Source organism: Carettochelys insculpta, chromosome 3, assembly GCF_033958435.1.
Source record: "Carettochelys insculpta isolate YL-2023 chromosome 3, ASM3395843v1, whole genome shotgun sequence".
NCBI classification, from domain to species: Eukaryota; Metazoa; Chordata; order Testudines; family Carettochelyidae; genus Carettochelys; species Carettochelys insculpta.
The window spans coordinates 153,842,267-153,857,451 of record NC_134139.1 but is presented as its reverse complement, the minus strand read 5'-3'; the positions used below and the strand labels follow the sequence as shown (position 1 = coordinate 153,857,451).

Here is a 15,185-nt window from a genome sequence, read left to right as displayed (position 1 = left end):
TTCTTACATTTGAAATGAATGACTGTATGCAACCAACAGTTGTTTGCATTTAGGGCAGAATAGAGTCAGGCAAGGAGAACACACAGACAATTGAATGCTTCCTATTGACATTCAGTCATTCATTCTTTCCATGCAAATGCTAAAAAGATGAAATGTTTCCCATTCCAGAGGAAAGGGCAAGTGATATGCCTTTCCAGATCTTTTTGGCAATGATCATTTATTTGCATATAATAGTTGGGCATGAGTATTAAAACTTCTTGCCTTTGACTAGCTCTACTTCTTGCTGTGGCATTTATCTAAGGTTCATAATGGACAAGTATACACTACTTCACAGTATAAATGTAATGTAAAGTATTAACACATGCGGCAACTCCATATATCCTTTTGGCGCAAATGTGGAATGCTCTCTTTTCGATAACATATTTGACAATCTTGTCAGTTTAACCTATTTATGAATGTTTAGGTAGTTTTGACTTATTTTATTATTCGTTGTGTCTGCATCTCTATTTGTTTGAATTCTTAGGAGGGAAAGAACATATATATAAATATAAAATATATAAATATATTTATAAATATAACTATACAGATAAATATAAATATATATAAATATAAAAAATTGAGATAGAAGCAGACATCTGTTGGAGGAACAGAATGCTGTTATTTAGCTGAGATTTTCAATTGTCTTTTGAATATTTAAAGCTAACAGGTTTTTTTTTAAAGGGGAGGTTTGGCATTAATTAAATGTACAATATTAAAAACTAGATCTTTGAGTCTTTAAGATGAAAGAAAATATCAACAAATTGCTCTTTGTATCCCGGTAGCCACCTAATCTTTTAAAAACAGTCATTTTACTTGCTGCCATTTTCCTTTAGGAACTGTCAGATTTCACCACTTCATTTTTTTTCAAAAATGTCTCAGTAGAATTTTTTCATGAAGGTGCTGCCCAGAAGGGCATAGAAGGCATTTTTTGGTTAGTAAATCTTCATTTAAACAAATTAGCTTAAAAAAGTTCACACTTCCATGAGGAGGAGACACTCACCTGGGTCACTAATGTATGCAAACTACTGCCGTGCCTTATTCATCTGTAATCTCAAACAGCATATTGACCTGAAAGATGCTGTAGGTCAATGTAAAATGTTGTTTGTTTAATTAATTAGGGTTTACCAGGAGAGCCTGGCATACCAGGAGAACCAGGAATTAAAGGAGAAAAGGTATGCACTAAAATTTGATCAATTATATTTAGAATTTAGAAAATATAAGTCAGATATTATAATCTTAAAGGAGTCTCCCATTCTTTCACACTGGTCTACCTAGGTACTTTAAGAATAAATTTAAAAATGCCACTGTCTTGAAGAGTTTACCTTCTAATGTGTCAAAACAGTTTCAACTTAATAATTGAAAGAATCCCCTTGACTTCAAAGGGAGTTGGATTAGGCCTTTAGTTAGACATACCAGTACTACAGAATAGCAAGAATTAACTGTGTGTGTGCTAATATGTACAGGGGGAGGAGGAGAATTATATATGGAGGATGTGAATTCTGAGATAAGTTAATGCACATAAACTTCTTGTTGTTTGTGTTTTAAAGAAAGCCAGTGAAGTACAGTAATAGTTTGAGGGTGCAAGCTGTTAGGAAGGCAGCAATACAGGTCACCAATGGGGCACGGACCTGGCAAACTAGTCTTGTGAAACAGGAAGAAGAATAAGGTTGTACAATGCACAGGACCTGGGAGGATATTTAAGAGGAAGAGGACAGTGTAAAAAAAGGTACAGAGTCACTTGTGGAAGAAAGAGTTCGGCTAGCTAGCAATATGCTGAGTTTGGAGTGTTTAGAATTAAAACGAGAATTATAGGGAACATATAGGCTGAGTACAGCTGAGCAGAGCCTTCATAGTAAGAAGAGGGAATTTCAACAGTTCAGAGAAGAAATGACTAAGGCAAGGACCAAAGCTGTTAAGGATAGAGAAGGCAAGTATACTACAGAGGTGATGCAGAGGAATAACTGGAAGGATTTAGAGGGAATTCTGGGTATAAGAATATAAAAGAGAAAGAAGTATAGATATGATACCGGCACTTAAGCCTGAGTAACGGGGAAAATAGTGGAGTTATTCACTAAATTAGATGGACTCTTAATCTTCTCTGGTATAGCAAATCCCATGTTCCTATGAGCTTTTTTAACCTTATATGCTTACCTGCATAATATTTAAGAATTAAAAGTCACAGATATGTTCTCTAAAAAATATGTAACAGATCTCAAGACATGCCAGTACTTCCAAACACCCTGTAGTCAGACTTACGGTCCGATAGGGCAGGTGCTGGCATATCTGATTTAAAGGGAAAAATCTCTGCTAGAAGGGCAGCAACCACCTGCTTTAGAATGTAGAGCCAGGTTGTCATCAAAAATAATGTTTTAAAATGTTTTTTATATAAAATTGGAGTCAAATGAGTCCTAGATAAGGTGATGTAATGACAAGGGTGCAGTCTGAAACTGGGCTGTTTAAAATTTTTCCCATTACCTAGAGATAACAGGTAATAGAGATTGACCATGTGAAATAGTTATGATAACCAAGACAAACGTTAACATTAATTTTCTGGAAAGAAAGCACTTATGTTTCATGTAGTGGTTTATATCTATTTCACAGGGTGATCCTGGAGGAATTATAGGGCCTCCTGGATATCCAGGTCCAAAAGGTGAGAAAGGACCCCCTGGACCAAGTCTTCCTGGGAAACCAGTAAGTACTCACTGTCAAGGCTTTCATAGCTTATTTCTGGGTAGCACTTGCAGCACTAGTGAAAATGACTCCTGTAGTAATAGCAGTATGATTCTGAAAGCAAAGTATTTGTTACACCTGTGAAGCAAGTGCATAGAAAGTGCAATCTAAAATCTCTTGTTGTTAATGCAAGTGCCTATTCAATGATCTTCCAGGCTATGGTACTAATAATCAAGGTGCAGAGAGAACATTTTTATTTACAAATGCTGATTACCTCTGACAATAAAATTCTATCACACTCTAATTTTAAGATAAAATTATTGGTTTTTTTTTTAGGGTCCAGCTGGCACTCCTGGAACCCCAGGCCCACGAGGGCCTAAGGTACACAAAAATTTTTGCAGTTTCAAAGAGATACAAATAGAATGAGTAATTTCTGCTTTTAAAATTAATCATAAAGTTTTGTAACCTTATCAGGGTGAAAGAGGATTCCCTGGCCTACAAGGGTCCCCTGGAGAGATGGGACCACTTGGAATAGGAATTCAAGGACCCCCTGTAAGTATAGCAAACAGCAAAGAGAGCTTCATTGTAGTTATTAATGAGAAATCTATGTAATGATCAGATTCATATAAGATGTTTCAGGTTAGCTATTTCTGATGTGCATTCCCTGCTGCTCCATGATTCCTGACCCAACAGTCTTTCCCTTTCACAGACCAAAAAAAAAAAGATATTATTGTCTAGATCTTGCTGTTAGTCCCCGTAGAACATCACTTGTGAGTGGGAAATGGGAGAGTTGCAAGAGCCTGTGCTATGCTCCCTCCTGCATTAACAGGACGTTGCTCTGGAACACCATAAAGCTGTGGCTCTTTTTCTGGATGACAACTGTTTTAGAGATCTCTGCACATTCTGGTTCCAGCACTAGCACGTAGGCCCTGTAAAGCATCCAGGGCTGTCAGTCAATCACCAGAGTCCCCCATCTTTTTGTTATTTCCCAGTTATTCTGCCTGGGAATAGCTCAGTAGCTCAGGGGCAGCAGTGTTGGGAGGCCTGAATTACTGAAATTGGAGCACTGCTTCTCTATGCAGAGTCTCCAGCTAGTGCTGCACAGCTCAGCTTCACACCCAGGAAGCAACAAAGTCCAGATGTGGCCAGTTCTCATGTGTATATTTTAAACATGACACAAGAGCAAAGGGCAATATATCCAAAGTAATCAGAGTAAATCGCTGCAACAGAAGCCCATCTTTTCAAAATGCTATTTCATTCTTCCTTCCTAACATTGCATCTTTGCTGCACTTACTATTTCAGCAATCACTCTGCTTCTGGAAGTATTAGTGGTTACAAGAACTTCTTCAGTTATTTCCCCATGTTAAATACAACATATTTTTGAACAGCAAGACATAGAAAAATATCAGTGATTTTTTTCTTTAGCTGTTCCACAAGAGGAAGATAGTTATGAATTTCATTAGAGAAACCTATAATGTTCTCTCCCAGCATTCACTGCTAATTTAAAACATTAATGGCCCTAGAATTTTCCAGGGTTTCAATACAAAGTAGCATATCCTTTGCCAACCCTACGTAAAGAGGAGTTGGACAAAAGCAATCTGTAAAAGTATGGGTTGGAGGATACATTCCTCCCTCAAAGGAGGCTCAGGTCTATGCTATATTCCAGGAGACTGCTGCCCATGTTCACAAGTGAGAGATTTCTCCTTGTGCATTTACACAGTCATGCATCCAACATTCTTGACTTTTTCAAACATCCTTGCTATTGTATGAACCCCTATAGAGAGCACCTCTATGGTGATCAAGACCCTAATTTGCTCCCCTGGAGTAGTGCCCCTCCATGAGCCAATAGAACCTTCTGTAACTGTGGAAGTTGGAAAAGATTTGGCCGTAAAAGACTACATATTAGAGCTGGGATCAGTAGCCTTTCCAAGGCAGAGTGCCGAAATTTAACCTTTTGACTTATGGTCTGAGTGCCTGTGATACTTCTGAAGTCACTAATAGTCATACTTACAACAGATTCATTAATAAATAAATAAAGATGCAGAGCTTTACCATTTAGGTGGTGGGTGGTAGCATTAGTTGGTCTGTTGTTAATCCGCAGTCGGCATGGCTTTGAGACATCTCCCAGCTGCATGGGGGAGGAGGGGTAAAGCTGAGCTCCCATCTTGCATGCTGATAAAAATCGGCTTGTGTGCCACTCTTGGCACCCATACTTGGGATTGCTGACCCCAGTCTTAGAGAATGCCAGCATTTGTTCCATTATACAAGCTATAATCTATCATTGTCTAGCTGTCTTAGTAGCATTCAGTAATGTAGCAGGTCGATGGCACAAGTCATGCTCATAAATTCTACTGTGATGAAAAAACCAATAGTCTCTCATTCCTATTCAACACATTGAACTGCACTTTTCACTTCAAAATGAATAACTTACAGAAATCATGCTTGAGACAGATGGCTGTAGATTCAAATATAAGTTTTAAGCAAGTCTAAAGATTTGCAGAACAAGTTAATATTTGTTTCTTTATTTATTTATTACATTGACTTGTAGGTACCCTATGATTTTTGAGGCTTTTCCTTATTTCATTGACTAAATTTCCATTTTCCCTGCAAATCTCTTGCTAATTAACTAGTCCATTTCGTAACATAACTGTGTAGTTAGTCTGTGACCTTATTTTCTATGTGAAATGGTATTTCACCAAAATAGTGAATCCAGTTACCCTTGAACGTCAGCAGAACTGGGTCCAGATTTGTAACTAGATCTTTCAGGAGGGAATGCCTTCTAAGATGCACAAAACCAAAAGCATACATTCAGTATTGTTGGTACAAGCTCACCCCTGCTTTAAAAGTATTGCTGCTGTTATCTGAGTATACCTTTGGCTATTTTTACAGGGTCCTAAAGGTCCATTTGGGGAGCCAGGTGCCCAGGTAAAATATTTGTTGCATAATTTGGAAAAATGAGTGTAACTTAACATGTTTTCCTTTAAACAGTCTCTTGAATCACATCTTAAGTAACTGTGTTTTATATTAGGGCCCTAGAGGACCTCCTGGATTACCTGGAACCCCAGGTACCCCAGGTGTTGATGTAAGTAAGAGTTCTATATATAACACTATACTGATGCATATGCCACTTACTGACTGAAATTTTAATTGCGGTGACCTTGTTTCAGGGTGCTCCAGGGCAAGATGGGAAGCCAGGACTTCCAGGTCCTCCAGGTGACCCAGTATGTATACAAACTATGCTTGATTTTTATTGCTTGGATGCTAGTATTTTAAAACTAGAAGATACCAGATGCCTAGTAGGCCTAGCAAGTTTTAGTCAGTTGATTACCTATTCAGGGATTTTTTTTCAGCTCATTATAATATCATTAAAGATTAGCCATGTAGACTAGCTCTCCTTTAAGAACTTTCCTGGCAGATGTTTCAGAATTTGTGAAGCCATGCTGAATGTGGTATATCCTTTTCCAAAGCAGCTCTTAAATTATGGTCAGCAGTGGTTCTACTGAACAGGTTGCTGACATCTGTTGACAGCAAAGGTCAGTTTTCCTAATGTACTGAAGGCTAAGGTTTGACACCTCTGTTTTCCTGGCATGGACAGGAACCTTAAAGCTTTAAAAATGCAAACATTTGAAACTGGTTATCCAGAAGACAAGTATAGACTACATTTGTCAGTGTATCTCGCTGTATCTGTCATTATCAAGGCTGTCTTTTTACCGGTAGTCACAGAAGTAACTTAGATTGTAATTGTCATGAATTCCGGAAAAAAAGAAAAAAAAGTCCATACTTTTTGCCCTGCCAGGATTCCTTTTTTTGGAGGTGGGTGAGTGAAGGTGACAGCAACAGCTCAATCAGTTTCATGGATACCCTCGGGAGATGCAAAATTAAACCTTGTACTTGGAAAAATAAGGGAAGATAGAAGGAAAATGGTAAAGCTACGCAGAAGACCAGATCAAAGAACTATCTGCAAGATGTTTAATTTTCTGGGAGTGATGAGATGTCTCCCTCTTCCTGTGGAAAAAAAAACACTTAAATATTTTGAAGGGCTAAGGTGTATTTCAGAAAAGTAGACTGACATTGGGGCTACTCTATTTCAGCATGTTGACTGTGTCCATAGCACAAGCACAGTTCTAGCTAGTTCACTAAAACAGGAAACAAAAAATGACCTTGAGTAAAAAGCATTAACTTAAACGTTTTAAAAATCTTTTTAAATATTTGACCCTCACACTTTTTATCATGAATACTTATTTTTTAAAGACATTATGATAAAACAACCTTATTCGTTTGCATAATGATGTAAACTTTTTTATACTATTAGCATATATGGGAACCATGGACCAAATATTTGACGATATTGGTTATATAAAACCTATAAAATATTTCTTAAGTATATGCATGTGTTTTATTTCAGATTGCACTTCCACTTTTGGGAGACATGGGTGCTTCACTGAAGGTAGTATATTGGTAGAGGCATTGACATGTTTCCATATGATCTGCTTTTCTTAAAACCAAGGTTATGTTTTACTGTATACTGTAAATGACCAAAGTTAAGGGTGTAAAGCATTTCAGAGACAGTAAAACATGTATGCCATCAAAAAAATGTGGATCCTGTTCCAGATCCATACTTTAAATCCTGGGTCCACCTCTTGCTTTGCATTAAACCACTAGATCCTGTCTTTTGTCTAGAAAGAAATCTAGTTGTTTTTCTAATAAAGTCCCCAAGGACACTCTAGTTCCTTCAGTCTAGGTATGCTTTCATTCCTGTGTCTTTGATAAGAGATTTCTCACAGAAGAGTCTGTTTAGCTCATGGATACATATTACTCAGTCATGGTATCCACGCTGGTGTTACAGAGCACTGAATGGGTGAACTGCCCTCAGTTCCTTCACAATCACCTAGGCCTGAAACAGCCTTCACTGTTGTCCGTGTTGTTTTACCTCAACTGTGTTCCGAGAGAGAGAGAGAGAATGAGTAACTCCCACATCATTTCTCACATCTTGGGAATTTTTTACTTTCCTGGGAATGGGTGCTTGGTTCCCCGGGTTTCAAGTTCTGCCTTTTGTGTCAGAGGCAGTCCCAGTGAGAATTGAGCACTCCCAGTGCATCCACTGCTTCAGAGAATCTCATATTTCCCAAGAGTGCTACTTCTGTCAGGTGTGAAAAATCGAGAGCCAAGAAACCAGGATGATCATGTACCATTTTCTGTCTCATTCACCTGTAACATATTGTCATTGAAATTTTCACCACAGGAAGATTTGAAATAAGACTACCATCCGTGACATATCTTGTGGTCTTGATTTATTTTATGTCTCTGTAGAAAGGTTAATCACCACAATTCTGTATATTTCTAACAAAATGTGTGTAGCAACTGTGAGGCTGGTATCCTGGGGTTACTAAGCATGAATGGAATAGCAGGTTTAACTAACAGGAAGCATCACCAAGGCAGGAAGGTGAGACTTTGGACATGACTATGTATTAATATTATTTACAGTTTCTTTTGCCAAAGGACTCCCTAACAATGTTATTTTTCTCTGTTCTCCAGGGTGATGCTGGACCTAGAGGTCCTCCAGGAATCCCCGGTAGAGAGGGGCCAAAGGTAAGCATGTTATATGAGTACTTCCAATTACTATTTTGTGCAGTTCCCAGGCTAGCACCAATTCCCAAGCTGAATTTTGTCCAGTGGTTGAATCATTCTTTCCCTGGCCTGGGTCGGTTACTGACATGAAGTGCACTATGAAAGCTGATCCATTACCCCTCAAAGCTAGTTGTAGTTTATCAGGATAACTTGTACACTCAGCATGAGTCTCTGGGGCCAAATTCAACCACGCAGGAATTAGGCATAACATGTATTCATCTTAGTGGGACTAATGCTGGGGTAGAATTTGTGTGTGTGTCTTAAGGTCCCTTACTGCTAAATCATAAGCTCCATATTCACATATTTAAAATCTTGTTAGAACACTATCATATTTAAAATGCAACATTCCAATCCATCAGTTTTGGCAACTGTAATGAATTACAGTAATGATTCAAAAGTTATGTCTTCATAGGGAAGCAAAGGTGAACGTGGATTTCCTGGACTTCCTGGAGACAAAGGTGATGAGGTAAAATTATTTTAATTCTACTGATAATTATATTTATTCTTCCAAATTAGGAATTAAAAGCACATATTATCTAATTCTCAAAAATATCTAAAGAAGCTATGTAGCCCTTAGGAAGGCTGATATTAACAATTCTTACCCCACCTCTCGAGGGGGCATGAGTCTAAGGCTATGTCAAGATTAGCATGATCTGTTAACAGAAGTTTCTGTCAGAAGATATCTTCTGACAGAACCTCTGTCGACAGATCATGGCCAGACTCCAAAGAGCATCGAAAGGATGATCCACTCTGTCAACAGAGAGCAGACAGACTACCTGGCCTCTCTCTCAACAGAACGGCCCCTGGAACCCAATCAGACAGGGTTGCATGGCTGGCAAACCCTTCTGGGAGCCCCAGAGAAGCACTCCCTTAGAAGGCATGCCCCCAAATGCTTGTTCCCTGCCCATGCTAAGGCTTGCCTCCCTGCAGGAGAGACAGTACAGCTGCTAGAGCCGGGCTTCAGTGCTGGCTGAGAGGGACACAGTGCTTTCCAGCTAGCCATGGGGCCAGAGCAGACCCCGGGCTTGCACTGGCTCCACCAGAAGTGCTTCAGCATCTGCTGAACCTCATCACAGCCATCCTCCCCTTCTTCGGGGAGGGCAAGCCTGGCACCACCTTTGAGGAGCACACCACTGCCGCCACATGGTCCCACCTGCACCCACCCCTGGGTACACAAGCAGATCTGGAGACACAGCACTAGTTCTGACTGGTGGGACCAGCTGGTCATGGGGCAATGGGAGACCAGCAGTGGCTCCAGAACTTCCACATGCAGAAGAACACCTTCCTGGAGCTCTGCACCTGGCTCACCTACGCCCTCTGGAGACAGGACACCCAGCAGCTTCCCGCCATCTCTGTGGAGAAGCAAGTCACCATCATCCTGTTGAAGCTCCCCACCCCCAAGAGCTACTACTCTGTGGGGAACCAGTTTGGTGTGGGGAAGTCCACTGTCGGGGCTCTCCTCATGGAGGTAAGGCATTCTGAGGCTGGCAGCAGGCTGGCACCAGGTGGGGGACACTATCTTTCACCTGTTTCTACATGACAGGACTCTTCCTGGCTGAGCCAGCCTGGCACCACTCTCAGGACAACCCATCTGTTCCCACCTCCCGTGCCCTGGGGTGTATGATGTGCAGGGTACTCACCAGAGGGACTCTCACCCACCTCTGGAGGGCCTAACTCCGGGGTGATGATGAGGGTGCTCCAGCTCACCTTGGACCCTGAGTCCCCCTCCAGCTCTGGCCAGGGTTGGGTCACAGGGTGCGACTCCTCCCCTTCAGACTCCGGCTGCAGGGTGGGGTCTCCTCTGTGGTGTCAACAGGACAGGAGAGGGGACCAGGAGGTGGTGCAGCTATCTGTAATAGCCTTGCCCCAGATCTCCACCTGGCATCGTGGGCCCGCATGTAGCCCTAGCAGAGCTCCTTCACCTGCTCCATGCCACCAACACAGTGGCCAGCCAGGCACGTATGGGGGTGTTCCTCCACTTCACTCAGGGGTTGAGGAGGGTCTCTTCCTTGTTCCAGAGATCCAACAGGGCCTGGACCTCAGCCCTGGTCCAGGAGGGGGTCTGGTGCTTTGTGCCATGGGGAAGGGCCAGAGGGGTCACAAGGGGCCTGGCTCTCTACCATCTCTGCAAGGTCTGGCAAATGGAGTGGCTGTGAGGGCATGGGGATGAGCAGCATGCTGCTGGGCTGCTTCCACACTCTCAGCTTCCTTTCATGGGGTTTTTGGGGCTCCCTGCAGCTTTAAGAATGGCTGGAGGCAGGAGCCATAGAGTGCTGGTTGCTGTGGACAGGGTGTCCCCTAGGCACCTGCCTGGCACCCTGGAGGCCTTGTCTGTCAACAGAGAGCCCCATGGAATGTCCAGACTGGCTTTCTGTCGACAGATCTCCATCGAGAGAGGTGTTCTGCCTCCTGGGGAATGGCAGAACACTGTTGACAAAACTGCTGAGTTGTGTCAATTTACTGTCAACAGGATGCCTTGGAATGTGGACACTGTGGGTTTTGTCAACAAAACATCAGTTTTATCAACAAAACCCTCTAGTGTTACGTGGCCTTCTCCTCTGTGGACAAATTATTGTGCTCACTGTAGTCCCCATCTCTACAACCTTTCACAATATCTCCCTTTTCTTTAACTCTTCCACTTCCCACTTCTTGGTCTCCTTTGCTTATAGATTTTCTTTCACATCTTTCCTTTATTCCTCTTCCTTCAACATGAAGTCTGTGTCCCAGCCGAGCTCTCCAACCTTCTGTAGTGTCCATTGCTTTCCCTGTTCAACCAGCTGTCTTCCAGAGACATGGTATACCTCTCTCGGTACTACCTGCCCCTATGTTAACAGACAGCTATGGAAGGTGAAAGAAATGTGGTCTGCATGTCGCACACACTCATCCAAGAAAAACAGAAATCCCTGGCCTTGTGGCAGAAATGGCAAATCTAGGAGAAAACTGTATATGGACCCACCATTGTACTTTCCATACATATACACGTTCCTGTCCCCTGTGAAGCTCGTATTTGTTACCAAGCGTAACAGATCCAGAACTTGATGTGCAATAAAAGGCAATACAAGGTACCTCCTGCTGTTGTGTATCATGGTGCTTACAGGACCTTTTAATCTGCCAGTGAGTATATTTATCAAAGTTATCATGGGAGTCATGCTTTTCTTAATATTTGCATATTTTAAATTCCCATTATCTTTGGCGTAGCTGGGCTACTACATGGGTAAGAGCAGAATAAGTAGGCAGATACATGAAGAGATATATAGGTTTATAGATAAATAGCTATGTAAACATTATTGATAATTTGAACAGAACAGTCCGTAGGATGGCACAAGGGGAAAAAAGAGCAGTGAGTCAGCAATGGAAGACAGATGTAGGCCTTACACACCAGACTATTGGACGCTGCAGTATCTGGGTCTCAAGTATTCCAGAAGTTAACTGCAAGAAAGCATAGCATTAGATTTCTCATCTGTACCAGGGTAGTGTTCACAAACTGAACTGCCAGAACAGTGAAGGACATTTGCTCTGATTTTTATTTAGTACATTTTATTAGAATAATTGGTAGAATATTCAGTGTTGGGCACATAAGTGTCCCCTCAGGTAGGTGGTAATTTTCTAATTTCTAAACAATTTGCCTTCAGTTATGTAGAAAGCGCTTGTCAGAACAGATTGTTTGAATCTGGTCCTGTGCTTGGTCAGAAGATCATACCAAAAAAAAAAAATCATACAAATTAGTTGCAGTGCAGATTATATCCCTGTGGAGCCATTGTTTTATATAGGTAGCCTGATTTGGCTTTATGGCCTCAAAGTACAGAAGCAGCTTTCTGAAATTATGCCCTTGTCCTTTATGATTCTATACTAACATCAATATAACAAAGTAACAGAGAGGTAGCCATGTTAGTCGGTATTCTAACAAAACAAACCAGCACTTTAAAGACTAACAAAATAATTTAATTTTATTTATTTTCTGTCCCTCAAAAGATCATCACCTAATAAATTATTTTGCTAATCTTTAAAGTGCTACGTAACTGCTGGGTTGTTTTATCAATATAACATGTTCATATGCTAATTTCTAGAATTCTTAATGGATGGGGGTAGGTTTTGTTTGTTTTTGTTTTGTTGTGTTTTGGTTTTTTACTTTGAAATATTTAATGGCGTACTCAGAGTTTAATAATCCTTAGTTTTACAAGTTAACTTGTTTGGGCTTCAGGACCATCACGAGTAAGTAGGCATATTTTTGTGCATGCTGAGAGAAAGCAAATTTTGATAACTAAAAACCACACAGTTCTGGAATCCATTGCAGAAAGCACTAACACAACTGACAGGGAGTGCAAAAAAACCTTCATTTTTCCTATGTCTGGTACATTGCTATCAAAGAAAAACAACATTGGAGAATTACAGGGAAGCTTTTTAGTTGTTCTTTTGGAGCCTCAGACTTCCAGTCCGATGCTGAGATCCTTCAGGAAAGATAAGGATTATAAGCTACTTTTCTTTGTTTGGGTAAATGAAGTTTGCAAAGTGAGTGGTTAAGTGTGTTTTTTCTTTTCATCCCATGCTCATCACCAGATATTGCACTAGCACTCAGAATATTAAACTGATAAAATCACTCAATGTCTTGTTAGTATTGATATGAGACACGGATTATTAATTCAAACATTTATAAAGAATTAGTTATTCACCTTTGACATGGTCTTATTAAAACCATTAAATATATTTCAACAGAAATGCATAATGCTAGTGGCTAGATATCAGAATTCATCAGAGTAAATTTTCAGGCCAGAAGATAGAATTGCTGGAAGAAAAGTGTGCAGTAGTTCATTAACTGCTATGCCAAAAATCCATATTTTTATTTTATACAATCAAAATGACTGAGAAATTAGGCCCCAAGTAATCACCTGCTTAGAGAATGACATTTTCAAAGAAATAGAAAGTGCATAGTGATAGGAAAAGGAAATATTATTTCTGAGCAAAGCACAGATATCAAGTTCTTCTCTGCAGAGCTAAAGAGGAAAAGATATGAACACAGAAGTTACCAACAGTAATGATGGAGAAGAGTATAATTTAATCACTCAAACAAAAAGTTATCTATTGTGTGCTACTTCAGAAGAGTATATGGTTGTTTGGCTAAAAATAATTTGAATATAAATTATAAACATGATGGGTATGAGAAATATAATGGATGTCAAGATATAAACCTATGTTGTGGAAAATATTTATAAATTATTTTTACTTCTCAGGGTCTTCAAGGTATTCCAGGACTCCCTGGTGTAACAGGACCTACTGGGCCTTCTGTAAGTGTTTGATATAGTCTGTGATCTAATCTATTCATTTGGGGGTTACAGTGACTATCAAGTGAACCTGTTGCATTCAATATCAAGGTGTCATGAAAAATAAACTAGGTTGAGCAAAATTTTAAAGATAATAAATCCAATATTAAATCCAGTATTAACTGGACAATGACAGCTGTTATTTTGGGAGTAGTGCTTTATTTTATGGAAAAGTAGGAAAATGTAGTATGAATTTGTTCAAGAGATTTAACTTTCACTTAAATAATGGCTTCATATTGGTTCTTCATATTTCTAACCTGTTCTCTTTTCACTGGTTCTAATAAATATCCAGAGTCTGCCTTCAACTGACTTCTGGGGAGTTGAATGAATGTCACTGTAAAAATAACAGAATTTAGACCAAGATAGTTTTGTAGAAACAAGTTTCATAGTGAGTTTAAGTTCCTGAAAATATTGCCATTGTCAGAACCATTATTGTATTTACAATTTATAATATGTTTCTGGCTTCTTGGTGATATCGAAAAATCTATAAACAAAATTGACTTGAATGATGTAATAACATTCAGATAATTGTGCATCTGAACTGAAATTACTGGTATCATAGTGGTAAATTCTACTGATTCTGTTTGAACACTCTGAAAACACTGAACCCTGAAACTTAGTAATTATGAAGTGTGACTGACTCTGTCTTGGCTATTAATATTAAAAGCCAGTAAGCCTCCTTTGTAAGGTGGTGATAGAAAATGTTACTGTATATCTTTTCCATACCCAGAGAAAATACTGTTACATTTTACTTTCCATTTCAAGATGCAAGCCACATTGTTTAGTGTGCTCAGTGTGCTTATGTTTAATTTCCTGACAACTTACAGTATGTAAGATTTCTTTCAAAAACTTTAACATATTTAGCAGCACTTAATGGGCAAAATGTAAATTGCCATTTAAACAGGAAGGCTAAATTTTAGTTGTAGCAAAAGTACCAAAAGGTGCCAGTTAGGGCCACTTCATTTAGTCTGCCAAGGTGAAAATGCATCCACAAACACAAATTTTACCCTTCATAGGGCTTATCAGTAGTATGCAGCTGTTGGGGCAACCAAAAGAAATACAAGATGACAGAAGAGATTTAATTAAGTTTAAATGACCTTCAAAAAAGTATGAGTTTTAATAACTTAATTGCATTGCAGAACACCTTGTTTTATTGGTTTATCACTAGAGTGAACCCATTCTGTGTGTTTCAGGGAGCGGTAGGAAGACCTGGACATCCTGGTCCAACCGGGACGAAAGGTGAAAAGGTATTGAACATTATTCTTACTTTCAGATCTAGCAAAGGCCTGTAAAGAATTCTCTTGTTCCTTTCCTCAGGTATGGTTTGCTTGACATGCCAATAACAGAGAATGACTACCGCAGGGAGTCAAAGGCCTGTCTGGTACAAGTAGGAATTGAACAGACAATACAGTAAACCCTCTCAATGCGTGATTTTGAGTTGCACTTAACTTGCATTAATGTGAGTCAAGCACAACTCAAAATCCCACTCCCCCCTGGCCCTGGTGCAACCTCTGCAGACCCCAGTTCAAA

The 15,185-nt window shown here is 39.9% G+C and overlaps 1 protein-coding gene across 2 annotated transcripts in view; it reads left to right on the top strand.

Moving 5' to 3' along the window:
* Nucleotides 1-15,185, top strand: part of COL19A1 (collagen type XIX alpha 1 chain) — a 338,823-nt gene that overhangs the window by 274,982 nt on the left and 48,656 nt on the right. For both annotated transcript variants that reach the window (XM_074991087.1, XM_074991086.1), the window contains 12 exons: nt 1,158-1,211; nt 2,641-2,730; nt 3,046-3,090; nt 3,184-3,261; nt 5,599-5,634; nt 5,738-5,791; nt 5,877-5,930; nt 7,115-7,156; nt 8,245-8,298; nt 8,750-8,803; nt 13,566-13,619; nt 14,849-14,902. In XM_074991087.1, coding sequence (XP_074847188.1) covers nt 1,158-1,211; nt 2,641-2,730; nt 3,046-3,090; nt 3,184-3,261; nt 5,599-5,634; nt 5,738-5,791; nt 5,877-5,930; nt 7,115-7,156; nt 8,245-8,298; nt 8,750-8,803; nt 13,566-13,619; nt 14,849-14,902 — 669 coding nt within the window. The remainder of the gene's footprint in view (nt 1-1,157; nt 1,212-2,640; nt 2,731-3,045; nt 3,091-3,183; nt 3,262-5,598; nt 5,635-5,737; nt 5,792-5,876; nt 5,931-7,114; nt 7,157-8,244; nt 8,299-8,749; nt 8,804-13,565; nt 13,620-14,848; nt 14,903-15,185) is intronic.